At 40.9% G+C, this 23,672-nt stretch overlaps 1 protein-coding gene, 1 long non-coding RNA gene and 1 pseudogene across 2 annotated transcripts; all 3 read right to left on the reverse strand.

The window, feature by feature from the left end:
- Positions 1–3,378: 3,378 nt before the first annotated feature.
- LOC124675048 lies at positions 3,379–3,704 on the reverse strand. Its single transcript, XR_006993149.1, has 3 exons — positions 3,670–3,704; positions 3,513–3,567; positions 3,379–3,425 (listed from the first exon to the last, which is right to left on the reverse strand). It is a non-coding gene; the product is annotated as an uncharacterized LOC124675048 (long non-coding RNA).
- Positions 3,705–10,382: 6,678 nt separating this feature from the next.
- Positions 10,383–11,093, reverse strand: LOC124673474 (annotated as a pseudogene).
- A 345-nt stretch (positions 11,094–11,438) lies between these two features.
- On the reverse strand, positions 11,439–20,868 carry LOC124679452 (protein transport protein SEC31 homolog B-like). Its single transcript, XM_047215206.1, has 22 exons — positions 20,515–20,868; positions 20,384–20,441; positions 20,171–20,293; positions 19,298–19,394; positions 19,160–19,196; positions 18,950–19,055; positions 18,665–18,722; positions 18,453–18,550; positions 18,228–18,347; positions 17,741–17,786; positions 17,095–17,213; positions 16,895–17,022; positions 16,303–16,819; positions 16,101–16,193; positions 15,404–15,589; positions 15,118–15,328; positions 14,651–14,802; positions 14,374–14,520; positions 13,509–13,634; positions 13,087–13,426; positions 12,529–12,758; positions 11,439–11,887 (listed from the first exon to the last, which is right to left on the reverse strand). The coding sequence occupies exons 1-22, from the start codon at positions 20,832–20,834 to the stop codon at positions 11,795–11,797; spliced, it is 3,405 nt and encodes a 1,134-aa protein (XP_047071162.1). The 5' UTR covers positions 20,835–20,868; the 3' UTR covers positions 11,439–11,794.
- Between the last annotated feature and the right edge of the window lie 2,804 nt (positions 20,869–23,672).

The following is a 23,672-nucleotide window of genomic DNA, read 5'->3' on the forward strand; positions in this document are numbered from 1 at the left end:
ATATATGTAAGTACATTCAAGTCTGCATCATAGGGTGATAGTACGCACCAGTTAACTGTACTGATATGCACTTATAAGAATGAGCAAGTCAGGCTAGATCTATATATTCATGTTTCGATTCAAAGCACATAGTGTAGCATTAAACTCAACAGTATGAAAACTCAACAGTAGCCATGATAGCAAACCAAGAAAGGACCTTAGAATTACAGAGCGATTGTCCATATTACAGTACTCCAGCAGTGATCCATAGTAACTTAGTGTTTTTCCTTGGAGCTCACATATACTTGTGGCAGTGGTAGATAAGTGGCTAATATTTTCTATTGCAGGTGGACTGCTTGTTCTGGACAAAATGCATACTTCTAGGCTGATTCTTTGGTTTCCTGGTATATACATGCTTCTCGACGGGTTGATCTCTGGTATGTCCAAGCTTCAATATCACCTTGTTCGGAATACGTAGCTGAAGCTTTATAGTTATGAATTTCCAACTAAGTTAACAATGCATCAAAAAAAGTAAATTTCTATTAGCTAGCATACCATGAAAGATGAAACCTATTCGAATGAACATAAGCTACAAATATTCCGATTGCAGTACATGGCATTTAACTTTGCTTCGCAGACTCAAAACACATATTAGTGAGATGATGCAATTTATTTCTTCAAAACACGACATTTTTACTATTACTTTCAATGATTTGGAACTAAAGTCAATAAGTCAGATTTCCGCACAGTCTACTTATCCATACAAACTACTTTGGGACGAATAGAAGTTCTCTATTTTTTCAGCAACATTTCTCTCGCATGTATCAAATAAGTATAAAAGATTTTCATACGAATGATCCATATAGCCTAATATAGATACATGATGCTTAGTATCCATTGAAATGGAACCACTTCTTGTAATTATTAGGGAAACTTACTGGCTACCACAAATAATATGACCTTGTTCCACACAGTCCATAATCTAGAATACCAGGAAGAGAGCTGCACATGCTACCCTCGCCATTTTGGCAAGAACACCATAATGTGTGAAGTTAGGCCTATGTGGCAGCACTGTAATCCAAAATCTGCATGTACAATAGTTGGTAGAACAAAGGAAATTAATGCGAGTAGAACAAATATCTTTGTACCATCGAAATATCTGGAGGTGTTTATTAGCACTACCACATGAAGTAAATTTAGTAGAAGAAACTGGAAGGAGGTACACATTAAGAATCTAACCAGTGAATGAAGATATGCTATGTCCTTTAGATGAAGTGTTGATCTCAAGTCAGAACACTCTCGCAGACAAACGACTCTTGGAGTCTGGAATCACATAATATCGACGTTCTAGATCATCCTATGCAAATGAAATAAAACACCAATGAATTACATGCATGTCAATTAGGATGGGAAGAAACTCCGAGTCAGCAATAATTAATATTCTCAATAATAACATGATTAATATGAAAAAGACATGAAAATAAGGTAAGCACATTTTCTGATACTACTTCAGAGAGAACTATATAAACAAAAAAAATCAATGTAGAATTTCGCTTGTATTCCTATACCAGTCTCTTAATCAATGTAGCTGAGCGCATTGTGTGCGCTCCTTAGCTTTGAGATGGAAGTTGTTCCAAACCACGATCTACATTCTAGAATAAAACATGGTAGAAAACATTCTGGAATACCAGTAAACCCCTTCTTGTCAGATCATAGCAGGGTGTGAATGCTCAAAGGAATCAACGTTATTGTTCAAAATTTCTACCTACACAATAGCAATAGAGGTTTGGTTCATACAGATGCATACATGTTCAATGTTCAAAATTTCTTCCTACACAATAGTAATACAGATTCAGTTCATACAGATTGCATACATGGTAAAAAATTGCAAGCACTTGACACAAAAATTTCAAATGAATACGCATATCACTTACAAGTTTGAATTTCTAGTCCTATTATGTACTTGTTGTTTCAGGAGTATATGTTATGTATATAACAAAGACATGGTATACAATTTAACCCGTTTAACACAAAGCACTGTAAGTAAACCATTGCCTCCAAGATCTAAATGACATATATACAAATTAACTGTACTGGAAATATGGGAGAGTGAAGTATGGGAGAGTGAGCAGTGAATCTGCAAACAAAATCACCCCAAAGAAAGGATACCATAAAAATATTTTGACAAAAGGAGCAAGGAAGAAATCAAGCTGCCACCATAAATTAGCAAAAAGGGAAAACAACAAACCTAGAAACAAAGTTGACCATGAGGACTAACCACAGCACAAATTGCCATACCTGCAACTTGAAGACATCTTGTCGTGTGCTACCCACCTTTCGCATGACAAGTCGCTGGGTAAAACATTAACTCGATAGCCTACGTGCAAATTTTTATTAGGATCTATAACCAGATGAAAATGAAAACACAGCAAAGGATTCAAGGGTAGGAGTAAAAAATGATATTTCTTCACTAATTACACAAACATGCTAGGTTTGGAAAATCTAACCACGGGCAGATAAGGATAACTTGTAACTTTTATAGATTGGCATCACTCAAAAAATAATTATACCTAGATGGAGATAAATGCACATGCAAGAATAGAATAGAATAGAACAGGGCATGTACATTCACAGGCCATAGATGGGAAACATGCCTAACTTAACAACGATGCATTTGAACCTACCGCAATCAACAGAAGCATACGAGTTCAAAGCTCAGAAGACCACAGTAGCAAATGATCATTATGAAGAGAAACAAATGCTGAAAACTTTCCTGTCCTAAATAATGCACCAGCAGCAATGTTATGTGTAAGAGTGTATCAGATAATTTAACTATACCGCCACCATATCTGATGCTCAAATAGACAATACTAAACTATTTGAGTATAGAAAAAACCCGACATCGTCACTTTGATTGTTAATATGATGATTTAATTCTCACGCTTAAATCGTTAGCCCAACTGTTCCAAAATGCAAAATAATGGATACCAACACACTTAAATAATTAGAATCACCTAAAAGAATGCACTTATGAATAAATAAATGATTAGGTACGGAGAGAATACCTTCTCCCTCTCACGTCCATAAAAACATGTTAACATCATCACCGCACTGCTTGATTCATAACGTTGCCCCACGGAAGTATAGCATGTGTGTACACTAACTCCAATAAATTCTCATACTTTTTTCGTAGATGCAACAGTCCATAAGATGGGCTTTCTTTCCTGACAAAAATGGCATGCATAGCAGAATTACCACAAATGGTTTATTTGTATAAGAGTATGCACATGTGTACAGTAACTATTTTGGATAGTAGGCAATATAAATATACCTTCTAGAGTTTTCTTTTGAAAGTCCAACCCGAATGTCCTAGCAGCTTCTGTGATCTTTGTGATGATTCCGTCTAGAGAGCATGGTGAGCTCAACCATGTCTCTCTTTTATGCTCCTACCACAAAACATGTAGATCTAAGCACATTGCATTGAGGTGTACTATCTAAAAAAATCCAGGAAAGAATTGGGGAACCATTCTCACCTGTTTTATGTCGAACAAAGTGCATTCACCGAGGTTGGCTGATGTCTAGCTTTTTCTTTCACATGATGCACACATATAGTTAAGCAACATATCCACGAATGTTTCTCCGCCAATCAAAGAGATAGGGTAAAGAAAAACCGAATGCTTGGAGACGAACCTCAGTAGACGTTATGGACTATATAGAAACAATAGAGAATCTGAAATCGCGTGCTACCTGTGTCCTCAGATGATAGCTCCATGAGCTAGGCATTTTATTGAATCTGGCATCAACATAAATATTGATAGCATCTGTTGCAAGAATCAGTTGCTCAATTAGTACTATGGTGGCCACTACATAATTTGTTATGGCCAGGTTGCAGAAGTAGAAAGTCTTTAAACACACTGATGAATAAATTAAACAAAAAAATAATACTTGGGGCTGCTCATGGAGAGAAGCGAGACAACAGGGGCGCCACGCTCCACCGCGCTGAGGATGACGGCATCGATCTTATTCCCTTGAGCCATCTCCCAGCCACCATAAGCAGACCTGCGTCATTACCTGTTTCAGGTAACATTGGGAAATATAAGTTTGGAATATCACCGAGTATTAGTCAGCTGAGAGCAATAATCTAATAGAGAAATCAGATTAAGTAAAAATAGCACACATATGAAAATACCACTAAAAATAAAAAATTTCGGATGGTATCTTCGTCGCGGAGTTATTCTTACCAAAGATAATCTTGTCAAGCGGAATTGGCATGGAAGTACTAGGTGTGTTTTTTGTCAACAAGATGAAACTATTAAACACCTTTTTTTCCAATGCCATTTTGCGAGATCTATTTAGTCGAGTCATCCAAGTTGCTTCTACCCTGTATCCCCGACTAGTGTAGCCAATGTTTTTGGCAATTGGCTCCACGGTATCGATTCAAGGTTTAAGTTGCTTCTTAGGGTGGGGGCGCTAGCGATTATCCGGGCACTCGGCTAAGTAGAAATGACAAGATTTTTAATGATAAAAATTGTTCTTTGTTGCAGGTCATCTACAGATGTACAGGTATTCTCCGTTCGTGGTTACCTCTTCGAGAGGATGGAGAACCGAGACCTATTTACGGAGGTCCGTACACGGTTGGAGGATACGGCGAGGGATACTTTTTCCCTACATGGGTGGCAGCATAGTCTACGGATTGCAGCACCACCCACACCTTAGGCGATTTATGATTCATCGTTCCGATATGTACTTCGCCTAGTTTTTCTTTTACATTGTTGGTTACAGACTCTTTGAACAGCTGTGTGCATCCTGGTTATGCAGAGGCTGGATGTAATTGCTTTCCAAAAGTAATAAAGCATCCTTTATCGAAAAAAAGCACACATGAGAGTGGCTCAATGATTGCAATAGTCAGTTCTGATCACCTGTGAGACAAAATACAAACACAAAATAGAGGTAGTAAGGACGTGGATCATAAAAACAGTAACGAATTAGAACTTAAATGGTACAAAACTATTTTTTTCAACTGGCTCACAATATTATTGTATGCTAGGTAGTTGTATAAATCCGTGACCCACTAAACCATGTGAAGCAAATGGCAATTTAATGGCATGCTTTAAAGTAAGAAATGGAAAAAAATATATCTTTGCCTACAGCAGATAGTTGAGTGATTTCAACACGCCAACACATTTACATTGCAACTTCCGATCTAAAAGCAACATGAAGTGACTACAAAAGTTAAAGAGAACTTGTCATGACATACATGAATGACATACATGAATGGTTAAAAATTACATCGGTCATGAAATAGAAATATACCGGTTTTGCTGCTTTAGTATATAAATCTATGAAAACAATATCAGGAGTAATATTTTAAAATAAGGGATGCTCAGTCCACCTGCACAGGCTCCTTCTGTTGATTAATTCGGGGTAAGTACAAAAATAATGGAGGGAAAAATTGCTCTGTTTCCAAATACAGAATACCTTCACAATGAAAAAATCCAAACAATCAACACCAAGAAGTGTTCCTTTACATGAACAAAACACAAGAAAAAACAAGGTGCTTCTTCAGATCTGGATACATCCATACCAGGGCAGTTCATGCCTTGCTTCAACAACATGGATCTGGATCTAACGGGAATAAATTCATGGATATTGCATATGAGAGAGAGAGGAGAAGGAGGAGGAGGAGAAAACCTGTAGGTCCCCAACGAGAAACCTGTAGGTTTCCAACCAACAAAGAGGACGGGACGGGCAGGGTGTTGTGCTTCTAGCCGGTATCCTTGAGAGAGGAGGTTGAAGAAGGTTGGACGAGGGGATTGGGACACTCCTCTGCCCGACCGCACCTTCCTCGCCGGAGAGGTCCTTGCGACGCCGTGCCGGGGCTCTCTCACCTAGCCCCTGGCGAAGGTCGCCCGCGCCGCCCTGCCGCGCTGGCCCTTGTGGAGGTCGCCCGACTGGCTGCGCCGCCCCTTGCTCGCGCCGCCAGCCCCTGCCGGAGGTCGGCCACGCTGCCAGTCGCCCGCGCCGGCTGTTCCAGAGAGGACCGGGGTGGAGGCAGAGGGGTGGAGAGTTGCGAGATGAGGGATTGGGGGAGAGGTGTGCGGGGATTGGGAGGAGGATGTGTGCAGCGGTTGGGCAAAGGTGGCTAGGTTTTCGCTCCATCAATCTCGGTTTTATACGCTAGGCACTGAAAGACCAAAAGTACCCCTGCGGGTGGAGACCTCCAGCAGACGACGCCAATACGAACCGAAAGATATCCCAGCCGCAGTGGCTGACGTGTGGGGCCGGCGAAGGTGGGGCCCACATGCAGCCGGAGGCGGGTAACAACCCGCCATTGTATGGGGGCAGCTAGTGAGAGGATGCCCTGTCTCTTCTGCCCAGAATCAACGGACCAGATGCGTTGATGGGGTGATCCAACGATCACGAAGCGAGGATCGCTGTGAGACCCCCATGGGGGGCATCTATTATACCTTTAGATGCTTGTTTTCCATGTCGGCACATTTCACTTTTCCTTTCCATTTTATTGTTTTCGTGTGTTCTTTCTTTTGTTCATTTTTTCTATTTTCGTTTTTCCTTAATTTTTTTCAAAATTTTATTATTTATATTTTTTGATTTTGACATTAAATTCATATTTTAAAAAAAATTATACATGGTTCAGAAAATGTTCAAGATGTTTAAAATGCTTCACGGGTTCTAAAATAAAATCCACGCGGTTCAAAATTTAGAAAAACTACAAAGGGCAAAAACGTGTTCATGGTGTTTGAAAAAGTTGTTCAAGAAAATTAAAAAATGTTAATGGGATTCAAAAAAATGTTCGTGAAATTAAAAAATCACCAATTTGAAAATATATCCACAACGTTTCAAAAAAATGATCAAAAGTTGTTCAGTTTGTTTTACACCAACGACCTAGCTTTTTTAAGAAATATAAACCTTATATATTTTAGAATTTATTGAAAAATGTAAACAAGAAATAGGAAAGAAAAGAAAGAAAGAGAAAAATAAACAGATAAATAAATAAATAAACAAGGAAAGAAAAACATATAAAATAAAAAGTCGTCTCTGCAGTACCCCAATGTTGTAGGGGCGCGGCAGCCTCGCGGCGTGGGTGTACAGAAGCTCCGGATTGATATGGTTCCCTTTATACTCCCTCCATGCACTAATATAAGATGGTGTAGCTACTTTTAAATTAACTAGATACATACTAAAAGAGTGAATCAGCGTACTAAAAATAGACTAGATACACACAAAAGTGGGTGAATCTTCTAAAAACCAAAACGTCTTATAAAACAAAACGGAGGGAGTAACACTCAACAACACCGCTCACCTCACATTTTGAGCAATATAGAAAACCCAAACATTGTCTCGATATACAACCTTGCGGTCGAGTTACACTTATCATACGGAGTTCGACACATTCATAAGGAACAACGAAGGAACTCAAGCAGAGTCGCAGAGACATCCTAAACATTACGTGACATGGAAAAAAAAAAGGTATCGCCGATTTGAAAAATAATCCCATTTGAGCTCTCCATTTCTTAGCTCGACCGAGAGACCTCATTTCACACTGCATAATAGCGGTGTCTCGTTTCAACATGATGCCTTGAAACGGATCGGATCGTATCCCTTCCACGCTCCCAGCACCACGGGTAACTAGTTAGTAAGCAAGTTTTTTTTTTAGATAAAACGCCTCACAGCCTAACTTTAAATTAATAAAGCCCTCCAAGTTCAATAAGATTAATACAATCGATGCGGCATACAGCTTAGCCAACACACGTACATACAGCTACCTAGGGAAAGGACACAGCGAAACAAGAACAGCCTCTAAGCTTCGACCCAAGACAACGAAAAGCAGCAACCTCCAGGAGCAGCAACTTTTAGAACACGACCCCATCATGTCGAAGAAATTACCATCAACTTCCGTTGCTTGGCCTCATAGACGAGTAGAGCTCCCTCAGCTCATTGATCATCCAGCACAGACCCTCCTGGTTCCTCGTCTTGGAGTTTATACTCCACATCTGCAAAAAAAAAACATAGTTTTAAAGATAACATCAGAAGGATGGTTAGTAACTTTCTTTTCGATAGTAAGCTCATTGCGAATGAGCCACAGCGCCTACAACTGTGCAAGGAAAAGCAACCAAAGTAATCTACGCGGCATTCCGGCTAGACTCGATAAGATGTGATGGAATTGCGCGAAGTTTGCAGGTCTCCAGGCGCATCCCAGCAGCTGCCTACGCACCGCCCTCTCCCCCGGTGGCAGCGCCAGTAGCGGCCGGCTGTACTACTCGAAGGAGCCCACCTCGTCGGCATGCCCCAGGCTAGCGCCAGGCCGTGTCCAACGCGACAAACAAGGCAGTTGCCGGCGGATCGGAGAATGGTGGCCACCATTTGCCAGCACCACGGGCCGTGGCAGACCCGTGCACGAGCATGAAGCGGTGCCATTGTGACCTTGCTCCTCGCTGACAGTGCTCTCCATCAGTTAATGGATTTTGTTCACGGATTCCTCCATCTCCATCACTGCAAATTGGGTGGAGAGGAATCTACGTACTTCTTTGAAGAGCAACTGACAGAGAGATATTCTTTATTTAAGTGGCCATAAGTTCTCGTCGATGGAGAATTGCATGGTGTGGTGACGCAAGAGTAAGTATGTGGCATTGACTAAACATGAACAGACAATGTTTGGAACAGCCAAATTTTGTCAACTTAGCAACAAGCTTTGTGTGTGCACATGAGTAACGAGAGACACGCAGGAAGAACAACAATGTGTGAGTTCTCTCCTGGTGAGACTGAAGGTTATAATGGAGCTGCCGCATATCAGGCGTCACACCTCCAATTGTAATCCCATTTTATCGATCCGGTCCGCTGCCAAATCTTTTCGAGTTTTATTCCTTGCATTACATGCAAACATAATGTACCTAATTTCCTTTGATGTGGAGGATATGTGAATGAGGACACCTATTTAAATTACATTTCAATAGCTACCCAATCTACCCGAGAGGAAGAGCTTGTAGTTACTGAAACTACATGTCATGTGTCATGGTGTTGATCCACATAGTCAATGCAATGTGAATCGACACACTTCTAGGTTGTTTGTCCATGGTTCCTATGTGAAGTAACCACTAGAGTACCTTGTAATATTTATTGAATAGAAATCGATGACACGCGCATATCTTTTCGCGGTGATATTTATTTGTATTTAGTGACACAAATGCACCTAACGATTTATCATACATTTCATCGACAAAATGTGCATCGAATGGTTCATGAATTCTATTGAACCTTTGACACCATTTTATTATTATATTTACGATTTCATAATTAGATATGGGTTTTCAAATACTTCCTCCTTCCAAAAAAAAAGTTGCTTAACTTTTTCTAGATACGGATGTATTTATAACTAAAACATACTAGACAAAGTTGAGCGGGTTTTTTTTAGGGACGGAGGGAGTAATATATCTCGATGTATGAGTGATGAAGGTTGAATCTTCGTGGTTCGCCCATCTCACAAAGTTGACCACGGGGAGTGTGATTATAGAGGGGATTCGCGGGGAGGTGGATGAACTCGAAGAACACGATACAAACACACACACACAAATTGGTTGTACTCGTTGGCCCGAACCATCAACTCAATAGAATTGCAAGACAAAGACCAAAAGGTAGAATTCCTTGCAAAAGATTGACAAACCCAAATAGAATTCCAAATAGCAAGAGATCAATTAAAGACAGGGTTGCAAAGCAAGAGATCTTCAGCTAATAGAGTTGCTAGAATGGAAAAGATCTAGGTAAGGAGCCTTGATACAATAGATTGGGAATCTAAGGAGGGGGTTTCCCTAATCCACAAAGGGATAATAGGTATAAGCCAAATTTCATCTCAATTTATCTCTAACCCTAGATTTGAGCCCACAAGGGTACTTATACTAGTTGGTTTGAAGGGGTAAGTTACATGACAAAATAGGTAGATTCGAGCATAAGCACTAGATAGCGGTAATTCTGCTTAAAAGGGGCGGTAGTATCGGTCGGTGGAAGTTCTTGTGTTTTAGTGCGGTAGTACCGGTGGATGCATCTAGTGGTAGTACCGACCATTTGGGGTAGTAGTACCACCCTGGAGAAATGGAACTCGCGTAGAGGATTGGGTTCACCTCTACTTCATGTGATGGCGTTGACATATATGATGTGGTGAAGACCGATAGTCGGCTACATCAACCAGGGTAACAAAATTGATAGCTCGGAGAAACGTACTGGCATTCTACTAGTAGACGGTTAGTACTTAAATAGAACAGGCCTGAACCACTAGTTGGTCATATTCGGCGAAAACGACGGTGTATTATATTTTATAAAAATCTATAACACGTATTATTTTAAAAATTAAAGAAAAAGTATTTCATAAAATTTAGGCTCATGCCATGCCTTCACGGCTCGGTCCACCTGAGAAGGAACGCCGACTCGAAGACGGCGCGGTCATACAGGACGGGGGCGGCGCGGTCGTCGTCCCGCCTGACGCGCGTGAGCTCGTCGAGGGCGTTGCCGATCCCGCTCATGTAGCTGGAGCAGGCGCTGACGAACTCTTCGCCATAGTCGCCAGCCGCCTCCGCCTTGATCAACGGCTGCTGGATGCCCTGCATCTTGCGCGCGAACGGCGGGCGGTCCAGGCACACGAACACCTCGCCCGCGGGGAACCGGCGGACGCCGCTGAAGGGCGCGGCGTGGCCGCAAAGCTCCGCGACGGCCGCCCTCGCCGCCTCGCGGTCGTCGTCCTTGAGGGACAGGAGGGAGAGGGAGCGGAGCGCGCGGACGACGGCGGCCTAGGGCGCCCAGCTGTGCGCGACGGCCATGTCCACGGACACCTTGGGGCTGTAGCCCCAGGTGGACGACCGCCTATAGCGCGAGGAGGCCACCGCCGTGCGGATGATGCGAGGGACGACATATGGTGGAGCCGCGGCGGCGGCCCCTGGAGAAGATAGCCTTGCCCGGGTGGAGCGGGTTTTTGTTTGGTCGGCGGTGTCGTCGTCGCTGAAGGCATTCGCAGAGGAGTGGCTCATGGTGTGGTGACTTGCGCTGGAGAATTGAGATGCTCCTCGGACAAGAAACTGTGTAATTATAACGCTGGGAACGGTGGACATGCTTAGAAATGTACGGAAGTGACGGAGGAAGGAACGAGGCGTCGGAATACGCAACTTGCTAATTGTCCAAACAAGTGTTCTGGAACATCAGATATATCCGCAGTTTTTCCTTTTTTGAAAATAAGTTCACAGCTTGAACCACAATTTTTATCCCATAGCTGCAGCCGTTCACAGCTAAAATAATGTGATGTGGTGTGTCATTCTGTTTTATATGTGCACAGATAGTACTATGGTTCTCAGAAGATCGCTCTGCAAAACTATCTTTCATCAACTATGGTAGCAGACAGAAGAAAACTAGAACAGAACTTTTATTATTGTATATATCTATTGATGATGACAATGCAATAGACAAACCAGCATCCTTACCATTAATCATCCAAAGTACAAACTGATCATTCAAGGGTAAGGAAAATGGACAAGCTATGACAGACTAAGTAATTTCTTACAACTTTTCAAAACCAGCGACACCCCAAGGACTGATCCTCTTACAAAACAAATATGGAAAAACTATTTGTCAAAACGTAATGTCACCCAGCTGAGAGACCACTTTCGGCAACAGGCTTCGGCAGAATTCAAGTATGATAACACATGAAGCCAGATAACATCTGTGTGCAGCCAAATCCCCAGAATCGCTAACACTAACAATTTGACAGCAGAAAAGGTGTATACAGAACTAGCTGCAGCACAAAGGCCACATGGATTTACATTCTGAAATTTTGCTTTGTCTTGATCATACGCTTCAATGCTGAGAGCCAAAAGTTGCACTCGTCCCAATCACTGGTTGTCAGTTGAATCTGCACCAAACAACATATGGAGATTGATATTCAAGTTCGCCAAAAATCAGCAACTTCCACCAATACATTGGCAAAAGAGACTAGTGCAGCACAGACAACAGAACTCTATAGATAGCGGAAACACCTGCTTACAGGCATTTCGTGGCTGGAATGCAAAGGCCATTTTCACACTTCATAATTCACTATTCAAATGCTTTATCAGTATGAAGGATGAAGTAGATACGGTGTCTAAACCTATATGAAGAACTACTGAGAAAGAGAAACAGCTTTCTGTCCCCCGCAAAAAAAAGAGAAACAGCTTTCTGTGTTTTCATGCAATCAGCACCAAAGATGAAATTGTGAAACATCAAAAGATTATATAACAAGATGTAGCCCCAGAAGTCAGATCATAAGAGGAACATTTGATCTGATTGCGCTGTTTTCATCAGAGCAGAAGCATGACTTATTTTCTGTAATGACACAGACAGGTCACCATTGTTCCCATGTTAAGAGTGAAAATTAGCTTATTAACTTATTTTCTAAAACAAATTAGCATGCCAACACATGGGGCCATGGGAAAATCATCAGCTTCGCTGGGAAGAAATCCATGAGGTGGAAGCCGCAAAGTGGACGTAATGGTACTATTAATAAGTAAAGTTTACCTGAATTTGCATCGCAGTGGCTAAGTCACTACTATCAAGTGCACTGCACATCTGAATGAGTTTTGAAGAAACATTTGGAGAGATATCCCCAGTGTTGAGTTTTGCAAATAATGCCCCAATCTTCTTTGAGTTGTCTTCAATTTCACGTTTTTTAGCTTGTGTGCCTCCGAGAGCTTTGGCTGTCTCATCATATAGTCTGGTGAGTGTTGCAATAACGGGCCTCAGCTCAGCTGCAAAATACAACCACAGGAGGCAAAACCACTGTAAGAACATAGAAGAGTTGCTTCGTGACACCCGACCCTTATTAGGTACTTCCTCTATTCCTAAATAAATAGAAGATGTTTTGGCAGTTCAATTTGAGCTGCCAAAACATCTTTTATTTAGGAACAGAGGGACTAGAATACAAATGTAAGATAAGGTGAATCATACATCTAGCAAAATACAGTGAATATACAAATGTATGTTCCTATGAATATCTTGTTAGTATCACTTGACTAGGCAGAAAGAAATCAATTAGTCACAAAACAAATAAAAGGTTCAGATTCGCAATCCACATACCAGACACATTTGATGTATCAGCTGTCTGCACAGTTGGGGGTGGTGCAGGAGGGGCAACGGCAGGCTGCGCTGGTGGCTGCGCATGTGTTGGGCTCGACGGTTGTACAGGACTTGGACCTGGGTGCTGAACAAAACCTTGATTGTTTGATGGCATAAACCTGGAAGCTGGATTAGTTGGAACAGCAGGGGTGAACATCTGATTAGGGTTTGTTCCTGGTGCAGAAGTGACAGGTGGAACAGTCGGGTACTGAGTCGGCGGTACAGGCTGATGGTATGTGGTGGGAGGTCCACTTGGGTATGGGGCAGATGGTCCAGGCATAAATGACGGATTCGTAGGAGCCTGTTTAGAACAGAGATATCACTTCACAACTGACATTACATCATAAACATGAGATGAAACTTGGAGTCTCAGTCTAACATACCGTGTAAAGCTGGGAACCCAAGGTACTTGGCTGCTGATATTGATCTACCTTTTTTAGACTCGGTACGTTTGCAGGAGTAAAACCCTTCACTGTATGTTGTGGGACCGGTAATGGGGTTGGATTTGGCTGTTGAAGGAAAAATTAATTAATTGTAAACAACATGCGTAATATTAAAGCAAATATAAAGAAAGATGAAGATTTGGTGCAGATGAGCACCAGTGCTCTCGTTATTTGAAATATTTGAAAACTGTATTTTTATGTTTCAAAAAATTATAAAAATTATTCCATAAATACATACATATGTCATGAATACTTGTGCGAAGTTTCGGTAAAAATTATGTTGTATTTTTAGCTACAGAAAAAAAAACAAATTTATGGTTGTGTATAGGGACCATTTTTGTCAGAAATTTGTATTTTTTATATAGTTCATAATACAACATGTTTTCTTCCGAAATTTTTACAGTACATTCAGAAGATTTCTATGTATGTGCAGATTTAAGCTCAAATTCTTTTGGAATCTCAGAAATTTGTTTTTTATAAACCGGGAGCACTGGTGCTCATGTGGCAAAGTCACTTTTCGAAATAAAGAATCACTAGAACAAAGGGAAAGAAAGCACTGGACTAACTTTGTTACAACTATATGGAGAAATACTATCTGTTCAGAAATTACACATGATAGTACTGCATTTTATTTTGATATTTCATAATAGAACAGAATGGACAGCATCATGGCAAATGTACTACATACTTTCTGCAACATCCCCAGTCAATTCCTCAGAAACTCTTCTGCCAAGCACAATTGGCATGGCTAGTTCTAACACAGGATACTTCACCCAAAAAGAAAGGTTCCAGCATCATAAAGTACCTGGATGTCCGCTGGTGTGGTCTGAGGAACAAACATATTGGTGTGTGCTTGATTTCCACTGCTGAATCTTGAATAGGTTGTATTAGGTTGTTGCGGGTAAACATCTGGATATGCATTGCTTGGCGCATTGCTATATGGTTGAGGGACCTGCAGTTAGTCAGAACAGGACATTAAGAAAATGCATATCTTCATCAAAGATAAATATTTCATTTTAGAAATATTGCAAGGCCAAAACTAACGCAGAAATGATTTTCAGGATGGAAAGGATGTATAAAACCTTATAAGGATTCTGAGAAGTGTCTGTGATGTAGCTGTTGGGAAACTGGAAACCATTCTGAGAAGGGTCTACGGAGTAGCTTGGTTGATTTTGACTGTAGGAGGAACTGTTGTCACTGCTCTCAGGAAGAGTACTCCTTGCAGCATCATTCTCTGGAAAGCGTACTTCTCATCAATACTATGATATGAAATATCAAAGTCTATACACTATCATCAACATGCAAGTAACAGCACTGCAGCATAAAAACATGTTCTATTCTAGTAAATACAGCAATAGGTTTTTTTTCAGACATGATAGCATCACCTTTGACCATGAATGAACCCCACGACAGTAAAGGAACATAAGCAAAAGTGAAAAAGTTTGCCAAATCCAGACTTTAACTCAAACATAAAAGGAGCATGAACAAAAAACAATGTAAGACAGTTTGACAGCCTGCAGAATATCAAGTCATGTAAGTTTGCAGAAACCTTCTGTGGAATAGGCAATTCGATCTCTCAGTATTGCTAGCTCATGTGAATGTTCATCTGATCCCAAAAGCTTCAAGTACTCCATTGCAGTTTTAAGAAGGCCTTGACTGGCCAAGAGCTCAGCATAGTTCTCAACAAGCTTAGATAGAGATGCACTAAAACTCTTATGACCCGTGGCAAGGGCAAGAGTAATGGTCTTCTCCATCAAATCCTGCAATTGCACATTAATTGATTAGGACTAGTTGCCACACAGACAGAACAAAGAAGTTCTATTGTCCATTTGTACCTGGAGAAGATCAACATAAGTCTTCCCACCATCCTCAGACCTCAAGTTGCGAGACCATATTTCAACAGCTTTATCAATATTTCCAGCACAAATATAACATAGTGTCGCAGCTAGCATATCACCAACACCCAGAAGTCTAGATGCAAGAGTGTCACATAAAACATTCCACTCCTCTTTCCGTGCAAACTGGTGCAAAGTTGCAAATTAAGTTAGCTTATAAATACAAGCTCATATAATGCCATAGTTTTGAAAACTGGACCAGTAAACGAACGCCCAACAGCTGGTTTGCTCATTGAAGGGTTAATCCTATAAAAAATGATGATGATCCATAAATTCTATACTACAGAATTTTAGAAGCTATATGTTTGTTTAAGATAAAGTGAAGCTACATAATAACCAGGTTTTGTTTCAATAACTAGGAAAAATACACCCCAAAGTAACATGAAGGTAATAAGTAGGTAACACACACATAAGAAGAGTTGGTCTCTACATCAATGCACTAAATACATGCAAGATAATAATAAACAAAATGTAATGCCATTTTACAACTACAGCGGAAGCCTGAGACCAGCATGAGGTGATTAATCTACATGGAAGATTTGCGCTAGACAATAATAAATAAATAATAAATAGCAGAGCAAGAAAGCTGATTCAAGAAAAGATAAGTAGCAATAGATAATGCCACAAAGATACTTACTGTGCACAGTAGTGCAAGTGTTTCCTTCCATGCATTTAGTGGCCATGTACTCACAAAACTCATCAAGTCATTGCCAACCATAGCAGAAACAACCTGAGGTAAAACCAATAGAAAGATACATCATGGTAAGTAGGTAATAAAAGTATAAATTTCAGAAATAAGAAAAATAACGAAAATCAATAACCAGATAAGACTTCAATACCTTTAAATAGGGCGAGACACTGTTTTTAAGATATTGATTTCTGGTGCTTTCCCATAGAGCAGAACCACCAGCATGGGCAATGACCAGAGCATCAGCCATACGATTTGCAGCAAGGCACTGATTAACTGCTCCTTTATAGTCTCCAACTACCAATGCATGTTGAATACTTTTGTCAACTGATGGATCAGATGGCACAACACTTTCAGGTATTTCCTGCTCGATCTCTTGGCCATCTGCAGATATTGACTCCTCAGCCAAGTTTGTCTCTGAAGGTTGAGGATTGTTAAAAAAATCATCACCGTTATCAACAAGAAATTGGGCATCCACATTATCAGTTGGTGTTCCGTGATCAAGATTAAGTGTATCAGCCAATGTTTTGCTCAGTTCATCAGTTGCATTCTCAGTCGGCTCTTGAGGTGGATTGAATCCAAGATGAGCAAGCAGTTTTGTCCTGGCAGTATCGCCATCCTCAAACATAACCCTTAAGAAGCTCCACGTTTCTCTCTCTTCATCAGATCTATTTAAAAATGTAAACATCATTAGTTGTTAGGCTAAGGCTAGCGGTTGCTGGGCTAAAATCACGAGAACATACAAAGATTCTTGTGATTTTTTGTCACATAAAGCACGCAGGGAACTTTTGTCTCCATTCTGCATTGCAGCTTCAAATTCAGTTGACCGGCTTACTAGAGTCTGCTCAACCACCAAATTATGTACATGCACCTACAAAAGGAACACATGCATTAAGACACAGACTTGAAAAGAATAGCACTGCACGCAGTGACGCAAACTTACCTCAGAAGTACCCGCTTGTGTGCCTTGTGCCGGATGGAAAGAGACAAGTTTACCCCCAAAGCCAAAAGATGCACCGGTGGGGCATTTCAACCATTTCGGAGCTGGAGCTCTTGGACGTGCTAAAGATAATTTTATTATTAATTAGAGAGGAATACCCATAAAACACTTCATATTATATATAGTTAGCAACAAATAACAGCGTCTGAAGGTTTTCAATTGGTGCTTGGCCAATAGAATAAATGTAACTTTTTCAGGCCATTGTTTCTGTTTATAAATATACAAGAGCTCCAATTTTGACTGTTTATATCACGCCAACTTTTCTCGACCAAAAGAAGGATCAAATAAGGTCGTTTGATTTGTTTCTCGGTGGAGAAAAAGAAGCAATAGTAATACTTAAACAGTTTGCTACAATAGTGTGGAAATAAATTAGTATGCAGAGAAAATAATTACAACGCTAAATGTAGAGAAGTGATATTTGACATGAACTTAATACAGAAACATGGCATTCCATTTTGTCATCAAATGAAGGATTGACAAAACATAATGTAATCCTTTTCCAGAGATAATCTATACTTACTGAGAGTTGACAAACAAGACTGAAATCACAGTTTCAAGAAGGTAAACAGTTGGTGGTATTCTAATTTACCTGAGGCACCAACAGCGCTATCACCAGCTGCATAAAGGCCAGAGAACTGTACAAAAAGACATAAGATCTTCAGAGAACTAACTAGCTTTGTAGGACAATCAAACAAGAAAGTACTGGTGCATCCAATCAACATTTCAAGCACATAACCTATTTTTCAACAAGCTAACATGGGAGTCATATATATAGTGAAATTAGAACCCTATTGAGTGATCTTTAGAATAAAAGGCAGAAATCATTAACTTCTGTATTCAAGAAAATATATAATCATCATACTAATAATTATCTTCAAACAGAAAAGATGTGGTGAAAACTAGTCTAATGTCTAACAGGGGCTTACTTTTTCAGTTAATGGAGTAACACGTAATTACTTCTGTAGCTCTAAGATAGATCCAACAAATATACAATTTAGACAGCACGCTTCAATGCAATTTATAAGCCATGAGAGAGAGAGCATAGAACATAATTCTCATGTCACCAGTCACATTACCTCCAAGTTGTGTAAGCCAATTTTACCATCAAATGAGGATGCTGCTACGACACCTGGAATTTTGCGGTACCAGTGAATGTCAAAGTTGCCGTTAGAGCTTGTCGGTAGCTCACTGATAATCTGTAGCAAATAAATGAAAGGAACAGTGGACAGTTATAACCCCATAAATATGAAAGAATGAATGTGTCACGTATTTCAGCTTTCCATGTAAAAATTAAAATATACCTCTCCGCTAACTGTATCCCAGCATATTGTTCTATTATCCTTGCCGCAAGTAAGCAAGAAAGAACTATCATAGGGGCACCACGACATAGCAATTACACCTGATCAAAGTAATAATTTCAAATCGGGTAAGTATATAATTAAGTTTGATTTGCATATATATCATCATTCATTTGATGGAAAAAAAAACAGGAGAATCACAAGGGAAAAGAAACCTTTCGAATGTCCAAAAAGTTCCCTTACAGGTGCAATAGTTTTCCTCACATCCCAAACCTAGTAAAAATATATAAGCAAAGTTAATGATATAAACAGAAATTCAAAACAAGAAGGATCCTAGTGTGAATTCAACTGAAGTAGCGCCACCAGAATTAAACAGACTTAAGAGAGTTGGTAGAATGAATATTTGTTCGGGTTAGAGTAGCAATGAGCCGCATATGCACAACAAGAAGTACGGAAAAGGAAATAAAAGAAATAATAGAAATAGAAATAATGGCCATTACTCTCAAAGAAGGAGAGTTGTCATCATCTGATGCAGCGATGAGCTGGGTGGACATATCTGGATTCCACTGCAGGACAGAACAATTCCTCCTATTTGAATCTGAAAAGCTATTTAAAACATAGAAGCAAATTTAGTAACACAAATTACAGAACACGCTGGTTTTCAATTGGGAACACACAAAGAAAATGCAGAAGTTAGCCAAATCAATTACCTAGTTAATGGCTTCTGGTTTCTCAAATCCCAAACAACTGCAGAGTGATACACAAAATAGTGAGTCAAACCAGTCAAAAGTCCAAGCACTGGTCATAGACAGGGAAACAGTTATAAAAGAACCCAAACTGTACTTTACCTGTGATCCCATTACTAGAAGCTGAGGCTAATATATGCTGAAACTTGGGGTTCCAGGTCAGGCAAGTTATGTCAGCTTGAGCGCTCGAGCCAACATTCTGTCGGAAACCGCAACAATCATTAACCATGCAAAAATGCAAGCATAATAATGTAGACAGAACTAATAAGAAACTAAAATTTGTAATAGCACCTGAAACAAAGATGCATGTCCTTAACTAAATAGTAGCATACAACAAGACGACCATAAAATTTGCTAGTACTGCAACCATCATGTCCTTCCGCAAAAAAAAAAGGTTCAAAATGATGCAGAAACTTGCAGGAAGGTCATGACCGCACTTCTATTTCACTGTGCACACCTTGGAGTTTCAGTTCTTCATTCAAATGGAGATCCGAAACATGTATTAGTCTCTCTCACAGCAAGAAGGGATTAGATGCATTAACACCCCACATATAAAATGCATGCTGACAGAAAGGGGGTGGCAAATGCACGATTTATTTGCATAAACAAAATAAACATGTGTAGAAAGAACATACAGAAAACAATTCTCATGCAAGACGTGAGTTCCAGGCTATAGAACTTAAAAGTATTTGCAAAGCCTGTCGTAGGTGGTGTTTTCAGTTCTGGTCATATATTGAACTCGAGTTGAACATGAGAATGGTGCATTACAATTCCGGCTCGAAATGTGCATATGTACTTGGCGGAACCATGGTAGGCCCCTCACAAATACACGACACAGGATCATCATGCTCTACTAAACACTCAAAAAAAAAGTTGCAAGCAGCAGGGTTGCAGAGATCGTGCATAACAAATGTTATGAGTAGGGATGCAATCATCTTCTAAGTCAACAACCCATTTGGCAGACAGACGATATACCTTGAGTGGCGGGAACACTTCGGGCTCGCTGGGGTTTTTGAGATCCCAGATGCGAACGTCCCCCTCGTTAGCCCCTGAAGCGAGCCGATTCGGTGTGAGCTCGCTGAACTCCAATCCGGTAACCTGGCAAAACCCAGCAGAGACAATCAGCACATGGTAAGAGCCGCGGGCAGGCAATTTCTATCCAAGCAGCAGCAGTGGAGGCCAACTCACCGCCCCGTTGTGCTTCTCGAGGCGCGCGACCATGGCGTCCTCGGCTAGGCCCTTGGAGCTGCAGCAGCGAGAAACAGATCAGGACATGAGCAGATCTCGGTGTGGGGCGGGACGGGCGGATCCGTGCGAACCTGATCATGCTGAGCGGGTTCCAGACCGCGACGGAGCCGTCGCTGAGGCCGCCGGCGAGGAGGCCGAGGGAGAAGGAGTCGCCCTCGACGGCGCCCGGGCGGGACCAGCAGAGGCGGTTGAAGCGGTCCGGGGAGGGCGACGCGGCGCGGACCTGCAGGTCGGGGGAGTCGGACTGGAAGTCGAGGCTGAAGATCTCGATGTTGGCCGAGGCGGAGAAGTCCCTGTCGACGGCGCCGCTCATGGTGCCGGCGGCGAGGTAGGGCGCGTCGGGCGCGAGCGCCGTCAGCGCCGCCCTCTGCGCGCTCTTGATGCACGCCATCTCCGGCGACCGCCGCACCAGATCTGGGTGCCCCGCGCCGCGCTCTCGCCGGAGGACAGAGGCGTTGCAGGGAGGGAGGGGTGTGGAAAATTGGACGCGATCTGGACTGGTGGTGCGGCGGGCGTGGGTTATGCTGGCCAGCCGGCGCGTCCGATCGGGTTAAAGCGGGTGCGTGCGTGCGCGCTGGTTCGCGTGAGTTGGAAGGAATCGCCCGGCCGCGTCATACGAATGATCACGGCCGTCCGTTTTGATCGGGCGCGACACTGTGGCCCGTTGGATTTGATGATGTTTTACCTTTCTTTTTTGCCATGATGAAGATGTTTGAAGTTGCATATGTTGGTCGGAAAAATGAACCTGATCTACGCGTCTTCAGGGAAGATCTAAACGAATTTAAGTCGTTAGGAAGAAGAAAATTCAAACTATGAAGTTATAGAGCTTCTTCAAACATCCTAATCTGAAAATAATAGTATTTCAAATCGCTTGAAGACTTAAACATTCAAACTAAAATGAATTCCTTCAGTTGTCCATCAATAAAAAGATTGAGTGAGCTCTTATGAGTACCATGAAGACATCAACATGAAGAAAAAATCAATAAAGTGCAGGGTCAAGATAAGCAATCTCAACGAGATCATATGCTCAAAACTTGCCGTCCGTTTGGTGATGATTTATATGTGAAGATATTCTGAAAAACAGGCTCTCCCATAGTGAAGTATGGGACAACGGTCCGTAAAATTTCACCAAGCAAGCATAATTAAGAAAGATGCTCCATCTTGAAACGGTAAGATCGTCATCATCTAGCTCCAATGTGTATCTTGATCTTTTCGTTCAAAGAGAGGTCAAAACTTCCCATCCTTGGCATAATCTTTCTTGGTTTTAATTTGGGTCGTATCCATATGAGTTTTTATCTTGTGGTTACCTTGATCAAGTTTACAAAAAAGGGATTTTGGATGAAAAACTTATTGTGCTTTTTGGTTTTGGAGCGTTTATTGGTTCATCTCTTTTAGAGAGAACAAACTTTTAATCTTATGGATTTATCCTCCTTTTGAAATATGTTGTTTCTCTATGTGATCTTGTAGAGCTCGTTTTATCTTCGAAACAAGTATTTATCGAAATTGGAGTCTATATGCTCTACTTATGGTCGATTTTGTATTGGTGTTTCAGGCAGTTTTAGGGTGGCTAGAATTTACACTATTTCCGGCCAAAATATCTAGAAGTTGCACCACCCGCGCTTGGGTGGCATGGGTGCCCCAAAAATTACATGTGTGCAATTTCCACCCTAAGACCGGAATATCCGAGGTAAAATGGTTACGATGGTCATATTTTGTTGATAGGTATAATAGGCGCCCTTTCTTCTCCATCTGGTGGTTGGTTATTCCATTTCCTATATCGCTTCATTGTTGACCTTGAATAACTTGCCATTACTCTCTATCCCTCCTATCAATCTTGCATCTTTTTTAGGGAAGAGAGAGTAGATCTTGATCAATATCTTATCTAAGTGAGGGAACTTATTGGATCTAGATCTTGGAGAAATTCGGTGTTCTTTTTTTTTTGACCAAACACTAGTAGGAGAGGCTCCTACTGTGGTACTCTATTAAAAGCCAAAATATTTACATCATCTCGGGTGCATACACCCACTTTTACAACAGAGGTCTATGAAAGTCTATCTATGAAAAAAGAGATTGTGTTTTCCAGGTTTTGGTTAACCCTGAACCTTAATAGATGTAGATCTGCAATGACTCTTGCCTTCCAGGATTCTCTTGAGGTTGCTATTCCTTTGAAAATAAGATTATTCCTTTCTTTCCGGATCCCCCAAGCTCCAATTGTGAAAATCTCAAAAAATAATCTCTCCTGGAAAGTTGATTTAGCTTGACATAACATGTCAAACCTGCCTTGGTTTAGACTCCATGAGATATTCAATCTCGACCAACAGTAGGTACTGAAGGGGCAATGAAAAAATAAATGTTCTAACGTTTCCTCCTCCCCTGAATTACATAAAACACATGAGAATATATTACCAATATTTAGGTGCCTTCTCTTCAACATATTCCTTGTATTAAGTCTGTCCGAAAGCAAGAGCCAGGCAAACACTTTCAACTTTGGCCATAGTTTGGATTTCCATATCCAAGAGTAAGGAGTTGGGGGATCAATTAATTTGTGAACAAATTTGTAGTATTTCCTGGAAGAATATTTGTCTCCCCATTTGAAAGTCCAAACATCATTTTCTTGCTGTATTACATTCAGATTCTGAATTATTTCCTGCAATTGCTGATATTGAATAAATGCTTCTGGGGATAAAGGTAAATGGAAAATATCTGAAATATTTGTAATAGAGCATAACTCAGCCACTGAAATGTCTTCATCTTGTACATATGAATATAGGCAGGGTAGTGTGTCTTGCAAAATTCTATTATTCCAATCATCCTTCCAGAATAGAATCATATTACCATTGTTGACCTGACAAGATGTAATTCCTCTGAAAATGGGAGATAACTTCATAATGGATTTCCACCAAAAGGAGCCACACATATTGGATGCATGTGGTATAGAATTCTGATAATAAGTCTGCCAAATAAGATGCACCCACTGTATATCTTTCTTATTATAAAATTTATCCAAAAATTTGAGGAGTAGTGCTTGATTCTGAATTTTCAAATTAAGTACTCCCAATCCCCCTTTGTCTTTGGGTTTACACACCATGTCCCATGCTGCTAAGGACAGACATTTCTCCCCATCATCAGTTTTCTTACTCCAAAGAACTCTCCTTCTTATCTTTTCAATATGCTGCAGAATCTTTGGATTAATCTCAATGGTGCACATAGTAAAATTAGCAATAGAAGT

This window comes from Lolium rigidum, chromosome 7 (assembly GCF_022539505.1).
Source record: "Lolium rigidum isolate FL_2022 chromosome 7, APGP_CSIRO_Lrig_0.1, whole genome shotgun sequence".
Classification (NCBI taxonomy): domain Eukaryota; kingdom Viridiplantae; phylum Streptophyta; class Magnoliopsida; order Poales; family Poaceae; genus Lolium; species Lolium rigidum.